This window comes from Orycteropus afer, unplaced genomic scaffold (assembly GCF_000298275.1).
Source record: "Orycteropus afer afer isolate SDZICR_OR568_19922 unplaced genomic scaffold, OryAfe1.0 scaffold00026, whole genome shotgun sequence".
Lineage (NCBI taxonomy): Eukaryota > Metazoa > Chordata > Mammalia > Tubulidentata > Orycteropodidae > Orycteropus > Orycteropus afer.
In genome coordinates, this window is record NW_006921613.1 from 17,771,847 (window position 1) to 17,791,483 (window position 19,637).

The following is a 19,637-nucleotide window of genomic DNA, read 5'->3' on the forward strand; positions in this document are numbered from 1 at the left end:
GGTCAATGACATGAGACAAAGTATATGTGAACTGCTGTATGAAAAGTGAATTTACTCTGTAAATCTTCACCCAAATCCTAATAAAAAATTAAAAAAAAAAATCTATGTCATAAAAGATGCAAGAATTTTAGTTTGGTTTAGAAAACTATTAAAGACTAGATATATCAGCTTGTTCATAGTTTGTTTTAAATGTTTAAAAATCAAATGGGTAAAAATTATTTGAATGCTTAACTATGTTTTTGAAAAGGGGTGTGTTTAAAATCTAGGATTTTATAGTCTAATCACTATTCTGTTGCATCCTGGAATTATTGCCTCTTAGCTGCATTGGGTGTGGTATTCCTGGCTGGTATTTATGGGTTTCATTGAAGAGTGGCATCACCCCTTACCTCCGCTGTGCTGCATTGTTTTTCCACTATTTGCTTGGGGTAACTCCACCTGAAGAACTGCTTGCCAGTAAGTAGGAAAATGAACTTATGGAGTTATAAATGAGAGAATGGATTTTTGTTCTTACCTTCAAGCTCAAGAATAGAACCAACCTCTCTACTCTCATTTCCTTCATCTATGTTTACTCCAAATTTGTGTGCCCTTGCTGTGCAGTAGGTTACAGATGAGGCAAACAACCAGATTGGCTTGAGCTGATAAATTGCCTCCACATGGAATATAACTGATAGAAGGTATACTTGAAATTGGAAGCATTGGTTGCCTTTATGGAGGAAAATTGATTGTTCGGCCAAGTAGGAGGAATACTATATTGTATACTCTTGTTATTTGATTTTTGAACATGTGACTATATCTATTATAAAAGTATTAAAATACTACTAGGAAAGGCCTGCCAGAACCAACCAAGGCTGTGTGTATTTGAATGTTGTTGTTGTTAGGTGCCGTCGAGTCATCTCCAACTCATAGCGACTAGCAACCCTATGCACAGCAGAACGAAACACTACCCTGTCTCGTGCCAGCCTCATAATCCTTGCTATACTTGAGCCCATCATGGTAGCCACTGTATCTATCCATCTCATTGAGAGCCTTCCCCTTCTTTGTTGATTCTCCACTTTACCAAGCATGACTTCCTTCTCCAGGGAATGGTTCCTTCTGACAACATGACCAAAGTAAGTTAGACAAAGTTGGGCCATTCTCACTTCCAAGGAACATTCTGGCTGCACTTCTTCCAGGACAGATTTGTTACCCCTTTTAGCAGACCATGGTACTCTTAGCAATGTTCTCCAACACCACAACTCAAAAGCATCAACTCTTCTTCAGTCTTTCTTATTCATTGTCCAGCTCTCATATGCATACAAGGCGATTCAAAATACCATGGCTTGGATTAGGCACATCTTAGTCTTCAAGGCCAGCCACTCCTCGGAAGGAAGATGGGGCAGTCTACTTCCGTAATGATACTGCCTCGGACACCCAAGGAAGGGTCACTATTAATCAGGTCCGACTCAACAGCACGTAACTACAACAGCAGTCTTCAAGGAGACATCTTTGCTCTTCATCACTTGAAAGAGTCTTTTGCAGCAGATTTGCCCAATGCAATACGTCATCTAATGTCTTGATTGCTGTTCCATTGCTGTTGATTATAGAACCAAGTATTATGAATCCTTGACAACTTCGATCTTTTCTCCATCTACCATGAAGCTGTTTATTGGATCAGTTGTGAGGATTTTTGTTTTCTTTATATTGAGGTATAATCCATACTGTAGACTGTATTCTTTAATCTTCATCAGTAAGTGCTTCAAGTCATCCTCACTTTTTTAGTAAGCAAAATTGTGTCATCTGCATATCACAGGTTGTTAATGAGTCTTCCTCCAACATTGATGCCATGTTCTTCTTCATATAATCCAGCTTTTTGGATTATTTGCTCAGCATACAAGTTGAATAAGTTTGATGAAAGGATACAACCTTGACACACTCCATTCTTGACTTTGAACCATGCAGTATCCCCGTGTTCTGTTCAAATGACAGCCTCCTGATCTATGTACAGTTCCTCATGAGTACAATCAAGTGTTCTGGAATTCCCATTCTTCTCAATGTTATCCATAATTTGTTATGATCCACAAAATCGAATGCTTTTGCGTAGTCAATAAAACACAAGTAAACATCTTTCTGGTATTCTTTGCTTTAAGCTAAGATCCACCTGACAGCAGCAATGATATCCCTTGTTACACATCCTCTTCTGAATCCAGCTTGCATTTCTGGAAGCTCTCTGTCAATGTACTGCTGCAACCATTTTTGAACTATCTTCAGCAAGATTTTACTTGCATGTCTTATTAATGGTACTGTTCCATAATTTCCACATTCTGTGGGATCACCTTTCTTAGGAATGGGTACAAATATGGATCTCTTCCAGTCAGTTGGCCAGGTAGCTGTCTTCCTTATCTCTTGGCATAATCAAGTGAGTGCCTCCAACGCCACATTCGTTTGCTGAAACATCTCAATGGTTATTCCATCAATTCCTGGAGCCTTCCTCTTCACCAATTCCTTCAGTGCAGCTTCAACTTCTTCCCTCAATACCACTGGTTCTTGATCATATGCCACATCCTGAAATGGATGAACATTGAATAATTATTTTTGGTACAGTGACTGTGTATTCCTTCTATCATCTTTTGATGCTTCTTACATCATTCAATATTTTGCCCATAAAATCTTTCAGTATTACGACTTGAAACTTAAATTTTTTCCTCAGTTTTTTCAGCTTGAGAAATGCCAAGTGTGTTCTTCCCTCTTGGTTTTCTAACTCCAGGTCTTTGCACATTTCATTACAGTAATTGACTTTGTCTACTTGAGCTGCTCTGTGAAATCTTCTCTGTTCTGCTCTTTTATCTTATCATTTCTTCCATTTGCTTTCACTGCTCCACTCAAAGGCAAGTTTCAGAGTCTCTTCTGACATCCATTTTGGTCTTTTCTTCCTTTCTTGTCTTTTTAATGACCTTTTGCTTTCTTCATGGATGATGTTCTTGATGTCATCCCACAGTTCTTCTAGTTTCTGGTCACTGATATTCAGTGCATCAAATCTCTTCTTTAAATGGTCTCTAAATTGAGGAGACATACTATCAAGGTCATATTTTGGCTCTCGTGGACTTGTTTTGATTGTCTTCAGCTTCAGCTTGAACGTGCATATGAGCAGTTGATGGTCTGTTCCATAATCAACCCCTGGCCTTGTTTTGGCCAAAGATACTGAACTTCTCCATCACCTCTTGCCACAGATGTAGTCAATCTGATTCCTGTGTATTCCATCTGGTGAAGTCCATGTGTATAGTTGTTGCTTATGTTGTTGAAAAAAGGTAGTTGCAATGAATAAGTCGTTGGTTTTGCAAAATTCTGTCATGCGATTTTCAGTGTTATTTCTATCACCAAGGCCATATTTTCCAACTACCAGTAACTCTTCTGTGTTTCCAACTTTTGCATTCCAATCACCAGTGATAAGCAACACATCTTGAGTGCATGTTTGGTCAATTTCAGATTGCAGAAGTTGGTAGAAATCTTCATTTTCCTCATTTTCAGCTTTAGTGGTTGGTGCTTAAATTGGACCAATAGTCATATTAACTGGTTATTCTTATAGGCATATGGATATTATCCTATTACTGACAACATTGTACTTCAGGACAGATCTTGAAACACTCTTTGTAACAATAAATGCTATACCATTCCTCTTCAATTTGTCATCCCCAGCATACTAGATCATCTGGTTGATTCAAAATGGCCAAAACTAGTCCATTCCAGCTCACTAATGCCTAGGATAGCAATCTTTATGCATTGCATTTCATTTTTTACAACTTCCAATTTTCCTAGACTCGTGCTTCGTACATTCCATGTTCCAGTTACTAATGGATGTTTGTATCTATTTCTAATCATTTTGAGTTGTGCCACATCAGCCAGTGGAGGTCCCGAAAGCTTTCCTCTATCCATAATGTTAAGGTCGTCTCTACTCTGAGGAATCAGGTCTTCCCCAGTCAAATTTTGAGTGCCTTCTGACCTGATGGGCTTGTCTTCTGGCACTGTTTCAGGGCTATTCATAAAGTTTCCCAGTAATATATTGACAGTGTTTCACTGCTATTCATAAGGTTTTCACTGGCCAATTATTTGAGAAGTGGATGGCTTCTTCCTTCTTCTGAGTCCGTCTAAGCATGGTAGCCCTGCTGGCATTTTGCAACACGGTGGTATAGCCTCCAGCTTCACAGTAACACATAAGCCACAACAGGATGACGAACTAATAGACAAGTTCCCCTCCCTTAGTTGTTCCCAACCCCTCTGCACCTACCTACCTCGGACAACAGCCTTAAAATAGAGCTGTCCCCAAGCAAAAAGAAGCCGCCAAGCTCCAGGCCCACCTGCCTCTGGCCCCGGCCTTAATATAGAGCCACACCCAAGTAAAAGCAGCCTCCAACCCCCAGGCCCACCTATCTCAGAACCCGGCCTTAAAAAAGAGCCACCCCCAAGCAAAAAGCAGCCCTCAGCCATGGGCCTGCCTACCTCAGGTCCCCACCTAAAAATAGAGCCGTCCCCAAGCAGAAAGCAGCCCCCAAGTTCCAGGCCTGCCTACCTCAAACCCTGGCCTTAATAAACAACCTCCCCCAAGTGAAAAGCAGCCCCTGAGCACTGGCCCGCCTACCTCAGGCCCTGCCTTAAAATACAGCCACCCCCAAGTGAAAAACAGCCTCCAAGCCCAGGGTTTTTGAATAAGAGGGTCATTTTTGTGGGCAAAAATCAGAATGTTTGTATGATTTTGAAGAGTTACCATAGTTGCTCAGAGCTCAAACAGATACTTGTATTCATTCTTCATTGCAACACTATTTGCAATATTTGGAAATAACCCAAGTGTCCATCAGCAGGTGAATGGACAACAAAATGTAATATATACTGACAGTGGAACATACAATTAAATATTATTCAGCAATAAAGAGAAATTAAGTTCTGATACATACTATGACATAGATGAACTTTGAAGGCATTTTGCTGAGTGAAGTAAAACAAAAAATCAAATATTGTTGATCCCATTTGTATGATCCCACTTATATGAAATCTAGACTAGGCAAATGTATAGAGGCCAAAGTGTGTTATTGGTTACCAGGGGTGGAGAGAAGAGAAAATGAGCAAGCATTGGGAGCTCTGGTAGCATAGTGGCTAAGGCACTTGACTGCTAACCAGAAGGCTGGCGGTTCAAACCCACCAGCCACTCCTCGGAAGGAAGATGGGGCAATCTGCTTCCGTAGTGAGGCTGCCTCAGAAACCCAAGTAGGGGTCGCTTTGAGTTGGGTCCGACTTGACGGCACATTAACAACAACAACATTGCTTAAGAGGTACTAAGTTTCCATTTAGGTGATGAAACACTTGGAAATAGATGATGGTGATAGTTGCATAACGTGGTGAATATAATTACTGTCACTGAATTATACACTTAAAAATGATTAAAATAGCAAATTCTGGTTGTATATATTTTACCATGTTGTTGTTGTTGTTGTCATTATGTGCCGTGGAGTCGGGCCTGACTCATAGTGACCCCTACTTGGGTTTCCAAGGCAGAGTATCATTATAGAAGTTGATTGCCCAACCTTCCTTCTGAGGATATTTTGCCATAGTAAAATTTTTTAAAAAAAAGTGGTCAGAAGGTCTTTCCTTTGTCCTTTAAGAGTAATCTGAACAGATCCGCTTTCCTGGCAGTCAACTTCTTTGTCTTGAACTCAGTTCAGTAGGGTTTATCTGATCTGGGTTGGTCCTAGCTCTATATAAAATAAGAGGCACTTTCCAAGTAGTTGTCAGTACAGGTCTGCTGTTTGTACACAAAAAATCCTGTATTAATTTATCTGGTAGGTGCTATTGAGCATCAGTGAGTAAAACAAAGCCCTTACCTTTAAATACCTTTGATTTACTGGGAGGAGACCAAATAAAAACTGACAGATAAATATATATATATAGCATAATGTCAAATGGTGGTAAGTCCTGCAAAGGAAAAAAAGAGCAGGTCTTGGGAATAGAGTGCTGGGATCGCACTATTCTATGACTGTTCTAGTCAAAGAAGGTTTCTCTGTGATCAGACATTGAGCTTAGACAGGGGTGGGCTGTCAGAGTTGAAGGAAGAGTATTGCTACCGGAAGGAACAACAAACGTAAAGGCTTTGCTTGACATAGTCAAAGAACAGCAAAGAGATGAGTGGCTGAAACAATGAGTAAAGGAAGGATGGTAGGAGATGAGCTCTGAGAGGCAGTCAGGGGGCAATTACATAGGGCTTTTATGCCACAATAAGGACTTAGTATTTTATACTAAGTGTGATGGTTAGACATTTAAGGGGTCTTGATGGATGAGGAGAGTGACTCAGTTAATGTTATGCTTTAAAAGGATCCTTTGGCCTATCTGTCACCATAGCTGTATAGAATACAAAATATACTCTACATATAGTTTATAAAAATGAATTATAAACCATGAAGAAACTCTGTTAACAGGTTGACCAGGTAAAAATATGTGCTTATTAAATATATTTTTATTTTCTTATAGATTCCTCAGAAGAAGAGTACAGTGCACTATGTAGCTACCTATCTTTACCCACAAATTTGTTCCTGCTTTTCCAGGAATATTGGGATACTATAAGGCCCTTGCTCCAGAGGTACTATGAGGCAAAATGTCATTAACAGTTTGTTATATACTTTGGAAATTTCAGATTATAATTATTTGCTAAGCTTTTAGACTAATTAGCATTGATTGAAGGGGGTAGCAAAAATATAGGAGATTCCTACTCCACATAATTAAAGGAGTGGGGATAAGACTAGAAAGCCATAAGCAGCAGGATTTTATGCTTGTTCCATCATGACTACCATCCACTGTATAATCTTTTTGTTCTCTGTATTTTACCACAATAAAATTTAAACAGAAAATTAAGGGAGGTAAAAAGGGACAAGATTCAAAATGAAAGAAATATGGAAGGGAGAACTCAGAAAGAAGGGACAAAAACATTGGAGAGAAGAGTCCATTAATGAATATTGCACTTGAAGCTCTGACACCAATTCACATTCTCATTTTCGTTCACATGCAGGTGGTGTTCTGATCCCGCCTTACTAAACTGTCTGAAACAAAAAAGCACTGTGGTCAGGTTGGTTTTACTTCTTAATCCTTTTTCCCATCTACAGGCTGTACCTGCTAAAGTAATTGGTTTGTTGAGTGTGCTTTCTAGTCTGTCAGCTTCGTTTTTCATAGCACGTTCTTTCCTACATGTCTGTTAGGTCTTTGCTAGAAATCAAATTTTTCCTACAGTTATTTTTTTTTTTTCTCTTAGAGTGGATATCTTTTCCCTCTTAGATTCTTAGAAGCCATTAGCTTCTCTTAAAAGAATCTTCCTTAAGCTAATATATGCCTGTCAAAAGGCAAGGGAGGAGATGGCATTTTGGAGCTGCCAGTACATTAAAATCAGAGGTTAGTCACAGTATTTTTATCAACTTTTTTTTTTTTAATTTGAGAATGAAACAAGATGTAAGATCCTGGACAAAGTGGGAGAACAATGTGGAACAAAACTCAAAATCATTAAAAAAAAAAAAAACAGTTTTGTTGATCTGATAGAGCTTGGTGAGACAGTTGAGGCTATGGCCCCTAGCTACCCTTCAGGTCTGGAACTGAACTCACTTCTGTGGCTTCCAGCCAAACAATAGACAGGCATATGTGGTGAATATTTACATAATACACCCCTTGGAGCAGTCAATCATGGGAGAACAGAAGGGCAGTGTAGCACAGGGAGACACCTCAAGGTGGGAGTGCATGGGAGGGAAGGACACAGGGAAGACGTTACTATGGGGAGGAAGTAGGAAGAGAGCTGTTACATTGTGGAGAATGGCAGTCAATGTCATGAGACAAAATGTATATGTACTGCTGTATGGAAAATGAATTTGCTCTGGAAACTTTCATCCAAATCAAGTAAAAATTTAAAACAAAAAAAGAAAAGGAGGGTGACAATGGTTGTACAACTCAAAGAGACTAATCAATGTCGCTGAACTGTACATGTAGAAACTGTTGAATTGGTATGTTTTGCTGTGTATATTCTCAACAGAAGCAACAAAATAATTTTAAAAAGAAAAAGATATATATATATATATATATATATATATAGAACTGTTCCCTCCTTCCTATCTGCTTATAATGCAGCCCCCCCAAAAAAACAATAAGAAATAAAACACCCCTCCCTCAACCCTGCTATCTTCTATTAGTTATGCTTCTATAAAACCCACCTTTTCCTTGGGGACTAGTTCAAATGCCACCTGCTCCCTGAAGCGTTTCCTAATAAATCCTGCCACATATGTGTATGTGCACATTTACCTGCATGTGTACCTGTCAACACCCTAAATCACTAAATAAGGGGAGGAACTGCATGCTTGTCTTCTTTGTGTCCTCTCTAGGGCCTGGCTTTTATTATGTATAGTGTATAATTTGTATTTGAATTGAATTGCATCAAAAACAATAGAGAAATTGGCCCCAGCTTTAAATACCAACATTAGTACCTTTTTTTCTTCACCTTTGGGTAAAATAAACATTGTGACACAGTGTACACTTGCCACCTTCTTGTCTGTCTTCTCTCACTTGAACTACTTTCGCATCATTATGAATGTGCATATGCTGCCTTCCCCATAACCCTACTTCAGTGATTTAGAGATAATAGATTCACGTCCTGTGTTCAGCTGCTGCAGTTTTCACATCACAAGAAAATGAAGACTGAGTAGAGGAAAAGAGTTTGAGATATGAGTATGCATTTTGGGACTGTTAATCTCACACAGTTTTTCCTTTATTTCAAGTCATTGTGTGTGTGTTTTAGACATCTAGTGTTCCCTCATTGTGGTACTAAAATACTCTGGGAGAGTTAAAAGAGGTAACATATACAACTTTGGGTCACAGATACTCTATAATTTAGTGATAGAATCTGGTTACATATATAATTCAAGATAATATAAGAGAAAGTATAATGTGTTGACTGTACTGTTACTGCTATAAAAATCTAAAGAAGATTCTTAATGAGACAAGGTTAATTGTTGAGACAATTTTTGGCTGAGTATAAAAAATATAGATTTAAATTAATTGGGACTTTGAGATGAAAATTTCAAGTTATTCACATTACTTGCCCCCAAGGTATGCAAAGAAGGCTTTTATTTTATTTAGTATGGTGAGAGGAGCTCTGGTGGTATAGTTAAGGCATTTGGCTGCTAACCAAAAAGTTGGTGGTTTGCACCCACCAGCTGCTCTGTGGAAGAAAGACAAGGAGTCTGCTTCTATAAAAATTAGCAGCCTTGGAAACCCAATGGGGGTCACTAGGAGTTGGATCAACTTGATGGCAGTGAGTTTGGTTTTTTTTTTTAGTATGGTGAGAGGTAATAGTAACGTTTGCAAAGATGTATTGAGTACTAAGAATGTGTTTTGTGTTTCATCTTAATATCTCTTTTAGTCCCCAACAACTCTATCAGATTCACATTTAAACATTTCTGAAATCAACATGAGTCTTTTAACTGTTGTGTCCATTTAATGTAATGTTTCTCTCTTTTTCCCCTGAAAACCTGTTGTTATATTGATGGTGTGCTTTATGATTGAGAAAATATAATATATTCATCCCATTTTACATACCAGGAAATACAGGCTTAGATAGATTCAGTTAGTAACTGGTAAAAGTACCAGAAAATTTAGTTTTTATACACAAGTCTTTCTGATTTTGAAGTTCATGTTCTTAACCACTACTTCATATTATCGTCCCAGAGAGTATTACAGGTAGCTAGAATAGTTTTCTCTTACCAAACAGTGGGAGTTAAGTTTAGATTAGAAGCTAGCTGATGCAAGATTTAGAATTAAATTTGGATTTAATTTATCTGCTGAACAATGAGAGTTAACTTTGGGTTCTAAGCATGGATAAACATCCTTTTGTTATTTTTAAGACCTTTTTTCTGTTACCCAGGTCAGTTTTTCACCTGTACTTAACTTACTTATAATAAATTTACCTTTTTAATTATGTTCCTAGGTACCCTAGAAAAAGAAATAGTTTGATAGAGCTTCCTGATGACTATAGCTGCCTCTTAAATCAAGCTTCTCATTTCAGGTAAGAAGATTTTTCTTTCTTTCTTTCTTTTTTTTAAATCTTTTCTAAGCTTGCTTTGTATATGAATAACTGCTAACAAACTATTTTTTTCCTTTTTTGCAAAAATCTTTATTAACCTGGGTCTTTAACATTCACATTGACTCTTTTCTCCCACATAAAGTACATCTTATTTCAACACTTATTTTTTTAAAAAGTGACTACTGAGCAATGAATGTCCTTTCTTCAAACAGAATCTTATATGGAAGCCCATAAAACAGATAAAAACGTTGTGACCTGGATATTGGAGAGAGGAATCCATCCCCTTAGCCTTTTTTTTTGCTCCAGTACTCCTCAACCTCAATCAAATGAAAAAACCTGTTGCTATCAGGTTGACTCCAACTCACAGTGACTCATATGTTTCAGAGTAGAACTGTGCTCTACACAGTTTTCAATAGCTATGACCTTTCAGAAATAGATTGCCAGGACTTTCTTCTGAGGCATCTGTGATTGTACTCGAACCTCAAACTTTTCAGTTAGCACTAAGCACATTAACCATTTGCATCACCCAGGATCTCACAGTCAGATTAAACACCACTCTAAAGCAGTGGTTCTCAAATTTTATTTTTAATTTCATTTCTTCTTTAACCAATACCTTTCAAGTAGAAAAAGAACAAAAACTAGTGAGAAGCAAAATGAACAAATTACAAAATACTCATTACTAACACCATGTGTAAATTGCTTGTTACTTTTGTAAGAGAAGAACATGAGCTTAAATACATTGTATAGGATAAAATAATGTTCTAAAAGATTAAAAATCATTCTTCAATTTTATTAGACTTCACTTGCTATGATGTAAATTATTTGAATAGCATGAATTCATGGGCAGCATACTACCAAGGAAGTGTTACTGAATGGAAGAATTATATTCACATCTGCCTTAGCCATTGGGGTGTAAATATTTTATATTTGAGTCATTAATGCATTATGTCTTGAAAATAATAACCTAAAACTTCTGTTAATGCCATTTTGTATCCCTGACACAAAGCAAACCATATTGATAATGATAACATGAAACTGAAATTAGAAAGCAAGAATCTCAGCAGTTTGAAAATCAAAGTTTATTCAAGACATCATTGATGATGTACTAATAAAAAAAATAAGTATCATTTTCCCAAATTGCAGGAGTTCCAAAGCTCAGTTAGGAGTTGTGCAATGTTACCAAGCGTTGTGTATCATTCAGACTTCTTAGTAAACTGTTGAACTGATTAGAGCTGTCAGTACACACATAAAACTCTTTAACTTTTTTTTTTTTTTTTTTTTTAAGGATACCATTTAGTAATCCCAATTAATTGCTTTGGTGTACAAGGTGACGATTAATAGCTCCTTAGTCATATGTTAGTCAGTGGTGGATCAGTAGTAGAATTCTCACCTTCCATGCGGGAGACCGGGAGCTCTGGTAGCGTAGTGGCTAAGGCACTTGACTGCTAACCAGAAGGCTGGTGGTTCAAACCCATTAGCCACTCCTCGGAAGGAAGGTTGGGCAATCCTAATTCCGTAGTGATAATGGCTCGGAAACCCAAGGAGGGGTCTATGAGTCAGGGCTGACTCGACTCGACAGCACATAACAACAACAACAACATGCGGGAGACCAGGGTTCACTGCCCAGCCAATTTACCTCATGTGCAGCCACCACTCATCTGCCAGTGGAAGTTTGAGTGTTGTTACAGTGTTGAACAGATTTTAGTGGTACTTCCAAACCAAGATAGATTAGGAAAAGGCCTACTTCTAAAAATTAGCCAATGAAAACTTTATGGATCAAAATGGTCTGATCTGAGAAAGGCTCAGGACCAACAGTGCTTCATTCTGTAGTGTCTGGGGTCACCCTGAACCAACTCGATGGCAGTTAATGGTAACAGATGTTAAATAGCTTACTTCATTTGAAGTAACTTAGAAAGGTATTGCAGTTTGAGATCATTTTGAGGACTTGGAGACACCTTTTAGACATCTCTGAGAATCACTGTCTGCAGAATGACTAAGGAATTTCTGTAGAGTTATAACTATAACTTTTAGTTGTAAGGCCAGAAGACTTTAACTGGCATCGGCAGGGGCTTTGGCAGCCCATGGCCCCAGCCTCTGTTACCAGACAAAATTGACATCATTGTTTTTGTTCTCTAATGTTGCTATAACAGACATACCTCAATTGGATGGCTTTAACAAACAGGATTTTATTCTCTTACAGTTTAGGAGGCTAGAAGTTCAATTTCAAAGTACAAGCTCGAGGGGCCAGCCCTGCCTCTTGTTCCCGGCCCACTGGAGCTGGAGGCTTCTCTTAATTCAAGCAGCTGCTGACTGCTGAGGCTGACAAACCCAAGTGGACAAGTCAAATGACACAGTCCCAAAATGATAAGGAATATAGCAGGCCACTAGTTCAAGTCCAGAAGCAGTCTCAAGATAGGCAGATAATATGACAGGCCACTGAGGTGAAGACTTGGCCAAATGCAAGATCCAGATGTGCCAAAAAGCTCAAGACCTTTCTAAAAGTGCCTTCTGATATATTGGAAACAGACCACATCCCTAGGGCAGCTACTCAGCTGCTCACAGCACATTCCACCATGGAGTTAATGATCGGTCTCACCATGGAAAATAACTACATCTAGCTGCCCAGCCACTCAAAACCAGGCCCAGCCAAGTTGACATAAAGCCTTAACAAAGTGTTAAGTATAAGCAAGTATTAGCTGCTTTGCTTCTTTTCTCATGCAAGTGAAGATCAGCCAACTAAAACAATCTTTACCTCTCCAAAAAAACCCAAACCAAACCCATTGCCATCGAGTCAGATCTGACTCATAGCGACCCCTCCTTGGGTTTCTGAAGCAGTATCATTATGGAAGTATATTGCCCAACCTTCCTTCCAAGGAGTGGCTGGTGGGTTTGAACCACTGGCCTTCTGGTTAGCAGTCAAATGCCTTGGGCACTATGCCACCAGAGCTCCCCTTTACCTCTCAGCCCTCCTAAAATTAAAATGATTCCAAAACTTGCCTCCAGCTCTAAATCCAGTGATTCTTTTAATTTTAGAACTGCATTGTTACCACAGAAGCCTGGTGAATAGGTATTGTCTTCCAGGGTTTAAGGTGTATCATACTGTTGATTCTTGGGGGTATCTGAGAAGATTGTTAGCTATTAATCATAGGTCTTCCTGGATGGTATTGTTCCTCACTGGTTCCAAGTAAAAATGGAAATAAGTCCCATGACGACTTTCAGTTTTATTGTAGTCACTGGTTTTCATCCTGACTAAACCATTCCTAGTATAGGAAGATGGCTGCTCAGTTACTGTGCTTTAGGGATACCCCCTCCTTTCCCTCTACAGGATAACAAGTGAGCCCAAATAAAAAAACAGCCAAATTCACTGTTGTCCAGTCAGTTCCGACTCATAATGACCCCTCCTTGGGTTTCGAGGTGATATCTCTACAGAAGAAAATTGCTCAGTCTTCTTTCCGAGGAGTGGCTGGTGGGTTTGAACTGCCACCCTTCTGGTTGGCAGTCAAATGCGTAGACACTGTGCCACCAGAGCTTCCAACTAGTGACTATCCTGTGCTAAAGAAGAAAGATGTTACCTTTATCCAAAAAGAAGTATAATAATGCCAGCCTACCCACTACAGCTCTCCTACAGCAGAGCCTTTTGGGACTATCCCAGTCTCCTTCTTAGGCTGTCCTCTTATGACTTCTTGTCCTATTTGAGATTTCCTTTCATTTTTATAACAAGATTTGAACTATATATCTTTTTTGTGACAAAATTCTGAGGAGCAGTTGTGCTTTGTGTTAAATAGCTTGCTTTTACAGAAAATACCACAAATGAGATGGCTTAAACAAATGGGTGTATTCTCTTACTGTTTAGGAGGCTAGAAGTCCAACTTTAAAGTGCCAGGCTCCAGGGGTTGGGTGAAAGCCCCTCAACCATGGGCTTTAACTCTGCCTCTTGCTCCTGGCCCACTGAAACTAGAGGCTTTCTTCACTCAGGCAGCTGCTGGCTGCTGAGGCTGACAAACCCAAGGTCGACAAGTGAAAAGGCAAAGTCCTGATGTTACCAAACCACATGGTAGTCCATTAATTCAAGTCCATTGAAAGTTCTAAGATGGGCAGACAATCTGGCAGGCTGCTGAACAACTCAGGTACATGCAGGATTCAAGTGTGCAAAAACTGCAGACCTTTCTCAACACTTCTCAGTCTATATTGGAAGCAGACCTCATCCCTAAGGCAGCTATTGAACTGCTCTAGTAGATTCCACCGTGGTGTTAACTACATCCAGGTGCCCAGCCACTCAAAACCATTCCTAGCCAAGTTGACACATAACCTTCACTACCACAATTCCACCCCTTGTCAACTTGGCACCTGTACATATCTTCATATGGTGACACCTGTACAGATCTCCCTCACTGGGTTTCTCCAGTCCCCTATTTCATCTGAGTGGTGACCTCACCCCCCTTGGCCTGGTAGGCCCCATTCCTCTACCTCTTGGGCATGGCAGCCCTGCCCCCTCACTTTTGGGGCAGCACCTGTGGTCCCATCCCACTGGCCCACATGAATGAGCAGCCTCACACTGTAGAACAAAGTTGAAGGTCTGACTCTTTGAAACTTAAGGGGCTGTGGTAGTTCCATTCTCAGAGGCCATGGTCCTACCCTTTGAGGCTGAGGCAGCTCTGCTTCCCATTTCCTTGGTCTCTCCACTTCTGCCAATTAATGCCAAAGGCAACCCAGTCTGCCAGGAATCTTCCTGCCCAAAAAACCCAAAAAGCTCAGCTTTCTTTCTCCATTGGCCAGCCAACCTGCTACTCCATTTCATGCCGGTATCTTCTACCAATTACTGCCTCAAGGCAACCCACTCTGCCAGGAAGCCACCTACCCAGAGGCATCCAGCTTTCTCCTCCATTGGCTGGTAAGCCTGTTGCTATCTACAAGGTTTAGGAATGTAATACCTACACACAGAGTTTCTCTGTTGGTATGTAAACGACAGTGGTTGTCCTTACCTTGCTTCAGAAATAGGGGATCAGAGTGTAAAATTCACTGTTAATACCCTAATGGAGATTCTTTTTAATGCTCTTTATTTTTATCCCAGTTTGGACCTAGTAAGGAGCCTTGGTGGTACAGTGGTTAAAGTGCTCGTCTGCTACCGAAAGGTCGGTAGTTCAAACACACTAGCCACTCAATGGGAAGATGTGGCAGTCTGCTTCTGTAAAGGTTTACAGCCTTGGAAGCCCTATCGGGCAGTTCTACTCTGTCTTACAGGATCGCTATGAGTTGGAATCAACTGGACAGCAATGGGTGGGTAGACCTAGCTGGTTCTCTCCTCTGTTTGCAGTTATTGTTTTCTGCCCAAATTAAGGGATTTGTGATGTTTTCCATCGTGTCCATTTTACAGCAGAGACGGGGAGCACAGGAAGCTCCTTTTTAAAAGTAACCATTATCACTTTGTTTTAGAGATAGTCCCCTTTGGAGGGTATTGTATCAAGGCTCTGATTACTATTATTATCTTACTATTACATGAAATGGTCGGATCTCAAAAGTATTACTTGGTTCCAGTAAGTCAGTTCTGCCATTCTCTCCTTCCTAAGACTTCCTGTGATTTCCAGATGGAAGAATGTGTCAGCCCAAAAGGCTGAACAAACCCTTGAGCAAACAAGGGTTTATTCTCTTATTGTTTAGGAGGCTAGAAGTCCCAGTTCAAAGTGTCAGGCTCGAGGGGCTGGGTGAAAGCCTCTCGACCGTGGGCTTCAGCTCTGCCTCTTGCTCCCAGCCCACTGCAGCTGGAGGCTTTCTTCACTCAGGCAACTGCTGGCTGCTGAGGCTGACAAACCCCAACATCGACAAGTAAAAAGGCACAGCCCCAGTGTTACCAAACCACACAGCAGGTCTTATTCCAGTCCTAAAGATTTCAGCATTTCATAGAAGTTGGGGGAAAATGTGTTTGGATTCTTACTACAAAATGTAATTTATAAAAAATTGGGTGCTTAAAAGATCTAGCACCCCAACATTGAGTATATAGACTTTACTAAACCTGTATAGAAGAGGCTGTTGAATTAAGGTGGCCATGTCAGATGAAGACTAGGTCCTATAATTAAATACTAAACTTAAGGTATATTTAATTGCCACACTTCATGAAAATTATCAGGACACTGTGAATTTAACAATAGATATTTCTGTGGATTAGTCGGGAGCTCTGGTAGCATAGTGGCTAAGACACTTGCCTGCTAACCAGATGGCTGGCGGTTCAAACCCACCAGCCACTCCTCGGAAGGAAGGTTGGGCAATCCTACTTCCGTAGTGATACTGCCTCAGAAACCCAAGGAGGGGTCGCTGTGAGTCGGGTTTGACTCGACTGCACATAACAACAACAACAACATGGATTAGTCAGAAATTTTCTTTTTTAGAAAAAAAAAAAAAAAAACTATTTTAGGGGAAAACATTAAAGAGGAATTACCTTATGAAATGTTTCCTAGTGTTTTAAGAGCTTTCTTTGCTGAAAAAGAACTAGTAATGCTACTGACTGTTCTGATCAGGGGTACAATGGATGGATCCTGACAGAATGGGAGAAAATATGAGAACAGAACACAAATTCTTAAAAACTTCAGACTTACTGGACCTCTTGAGACTAGAGGACTGACTCCCTGAGACTATTGCCCTGACATACTCTTTAAACCTTGAACTGAAACTATCCGGAGATCACCTTTTAGTGAAATAATAGAGTGGCACACAAAATAAAGGATTTTACCTGTGAGTACAATTACGCTAAAGCAAATGTGAGAAGATAAGGGGGCAGGGAAACTAGAGCACTGAAAGTGGAGTGACTAGAATACAGTTAAAGAGAATGTTGATTCATTGCAAAAAATGTAATGTCACTGAACTATTTGTATAAAAATTATAAAATGGGAACCTAATTTTGTGTAAACTTTAACTGAATACACAATAAAATATTATATAAAAAAAATAAAAAAGAACCAGTGATGAAAACATGCTTCATTGCTAACTGGACACGCGGTGCTTTTTTGTTTGTTTCATCAGTGTACCAAATATTTTCTTCCCTTTTAAGGTGCCCACGGTCTGCAGATGATGAGCGAAAGCACCCTGTCCTCTGTCTTTTCTGTGGGGCCATTCTGTGCTCTCAGAACGTTTGCTGCCAAGAAATCATGAATGGGGAAGAGGTTGGAGCTTGCATTTTTCATGCACTTCACTGTGGAGCTGGAGTCTGCATTTTCCTAAAGTGAGTAGTGAGTACTGATCTGGAGGTTCATAATGAATTAGGGTTAAGGAACCTGGATCCAATCTTGAGACCATGATAGCTTTGTCTTTCCATTCTCTCACATAATGCAGTTTCTCTTTACATAAGCCCAGATGTGGTGTTGACTGTGGAATATGTAATCATTGCTGGAAGGCATCTGTTGTACTGTGGGGGAAGGAATGCCTGAGAACTAAACCCAAACAACTGTTTCCTTCTTCTAGGGACTCTACAGCTAGAATCCAGCTACCTACTCCAACTGAGTCTTTTTTTTTTGTAATTCGTCTCTTATATTTTACACATGTACACAAGCAGTTTTCGTCCTTTTCTCTCCTGTAAGAATTCCAAATGCCCTCAAGGTGGCAATGTTTCATTTTAATCTGTACTGTTGGACACTCACTCTAACCTAAGGAGGCTTGACACTTCCCCAGCTGACCTTCATTCTGGCCCAAGATTATCAGACTACGAGATGTGGTTCTATTTTTCTGTTAAGCCCCTTACACACTTACCGTCATGCATCAGGAAACTGAACAGAAAAAACACCATTTTCCAAGGTATCTGTGACTCAGGTAGGACATCCTTCTTCCTCCTTTCAATATATTCAGTCAGTATTACTGGTCCCATTGCCCTAAATCCAACTGCAACATTCACTGTCCTTTATTTAAACAAAACACAATTTAATCTATTTGTCTTTTATAATATTTATATTGTCTTTATACCGCATTCCTAATAGACATTGGCTGTGTCTTCTCTGACTTACTTTTTGATGCATTGTCTATCATTTGGACACATACACTTAATAAGTATTTCCTGTTGGTGGTTTTGTCCTTTAGAATCAGAGAATGCAAAGTTGTCCTGGTTGAAGGTAAAGCCAGAGGCTGTGCCTATCCCGCTCCCTACTTGGATGAATATGGAGAAACAGACCCTGGCCTGAAGTAAGATTTTTTTAATAGGATGGTTTCACTTAGTCCTTTTTATTTATTTGTTTGTTTGTTTGTTTATATAGTTTCCTTATTCTACATAGATAGTAACAATTCTTAGGGAAAAAAAGATAATGCTAAATATTGAGAGAGATATCTGCAAATTAAAAATATTGAATATGATGTCAACCTAAATATAATAAATAGCCTCTTTGATCATACAGAAATTTGTTTTTATTGTGACAGCATTTGACCTATATAGAGGTAGTCCTTGGTTTTAGGGAGACAAAAGTAGAGTGGTGTAAATTGTTAATGGCTAAGAATAAGAAATCTGAGTTATCTCAGGAAGGTGCAAAGACAGAGTTTTAAAATTCATCAGGTGATTTGAAAATACCCAAACAGCTAAAGGCACTAGTGCCTCAGGGAGTGAAGATCTCACAGTTCTTCATTATGTGCAACAGACATACATTAGTCCTTTTGGTTGATTAGGTGTTGTACAGTGTTGCATACTATGCAACCCTAGAATTGAAATAGAATTTATTTAAATATTTGCTAATCATTGTTTTTGAGTAGTAGAATAAATTGAGGATCCACCCCATACCTAACCTCTACCATACAAAGATCAGAAATCAAACCTGGATAAGCTGTAAGAGGCCAAGGAAGCTGTTGACGCCCCACTCAGGCTGACTGCCAAAAAAAGAATAGTGTTGCTTCAAGTTATAAGCCTAGCTGGCCACATAAATAAGGATCCATAATGCCCATGGTATACTTAACCTATTGTATGAGGAGTAAATTTCTTCTTGATAGGTTACTTCTAAGTAATGTATCAAGTTCTTAGGGATCAGTGCTGAAGGGAAAATACCACTTTTAAACACTGCCTGGTGATTTCTCCCAGTTCTAGAAGCATCTTAAGATTTCAGACTGTTTAGGCAGTAAAGTTGTAGCAGTTGTTTGAGTCAAGCTTACATGTTTATTTGTTTTTTTCCTCCCCTGAAGGAGGGGCAACCCCCTTCATTTATCTCATGAGCGATATCGGAAGCTCCATTTGGTCTGGCAACAGCACTGCATTATAGAAGAGATTGCTAGGAGCCAGGAAACTAATCAGATGTTACCTGGACTCAACTGGCAGTTACTTTGAGCCCCATCTTTATCTCAGGACAATCATGGATGAAGACAGTAATGAAGATCGGTTCAAAATTATGGAGACCTTTCTGAGGGCTGGGGAAGGGTTGAAGAATAATTAGCTCCACATCCAGATTCACATACATCAATAAAATATTCCCTTAATGGAGTATTGGCTTTCAATTAACAAACAGATGCTTCAAGGAAAAATGAACATAGATTAATCTGTTTTATATTCCAGAACACTAAAGAAGTGCTCGTTCACTCCAGGTGTCAATCAGAAACTGCTTGT

General features: G+C 39.5%; 1 protein-coding gene across 1 annotated transcript in view; it reads left to right on the forward strand.

The window, feature by feature from the left end:
• The window catches only part of UBR1 (ubiquitin protein ligase E3 component n-recognin 1), a 224,454-nt gene extending 205,093 nt beyond the window's left edge, over positions 1-19,361 (forward strand). The window contains exons 41-47 of the mRNA XM_007935324.1: positions 320-453; positions 6,493-6,601; positions 7,028-7,084; positions 9,980-10,057; positions 17,118-17,288; positions 18,137-18,238; positions 19,220-19,361. Of these exons, the coding sequence (XP_007933515.1) occupies positions 320-453; positions 6,493-6,601; positions 7,028-7,084; positions 9,980-10,057; positions 17,118-17,288; positions 18,137-18,238; positions 19,220-19,361 (793 nt within the window). The remainder of the gene's footprint in view (positions 1-319; positions 454-6,492; positions 6,602-7,027; positions 7,085-9,979; positions 10,058-17,117; positions 17,289-18,136; positions 18,239-19,219) is intronic.
• Positions 19,362-19,637: the final 276 nt, after the last annotated feature.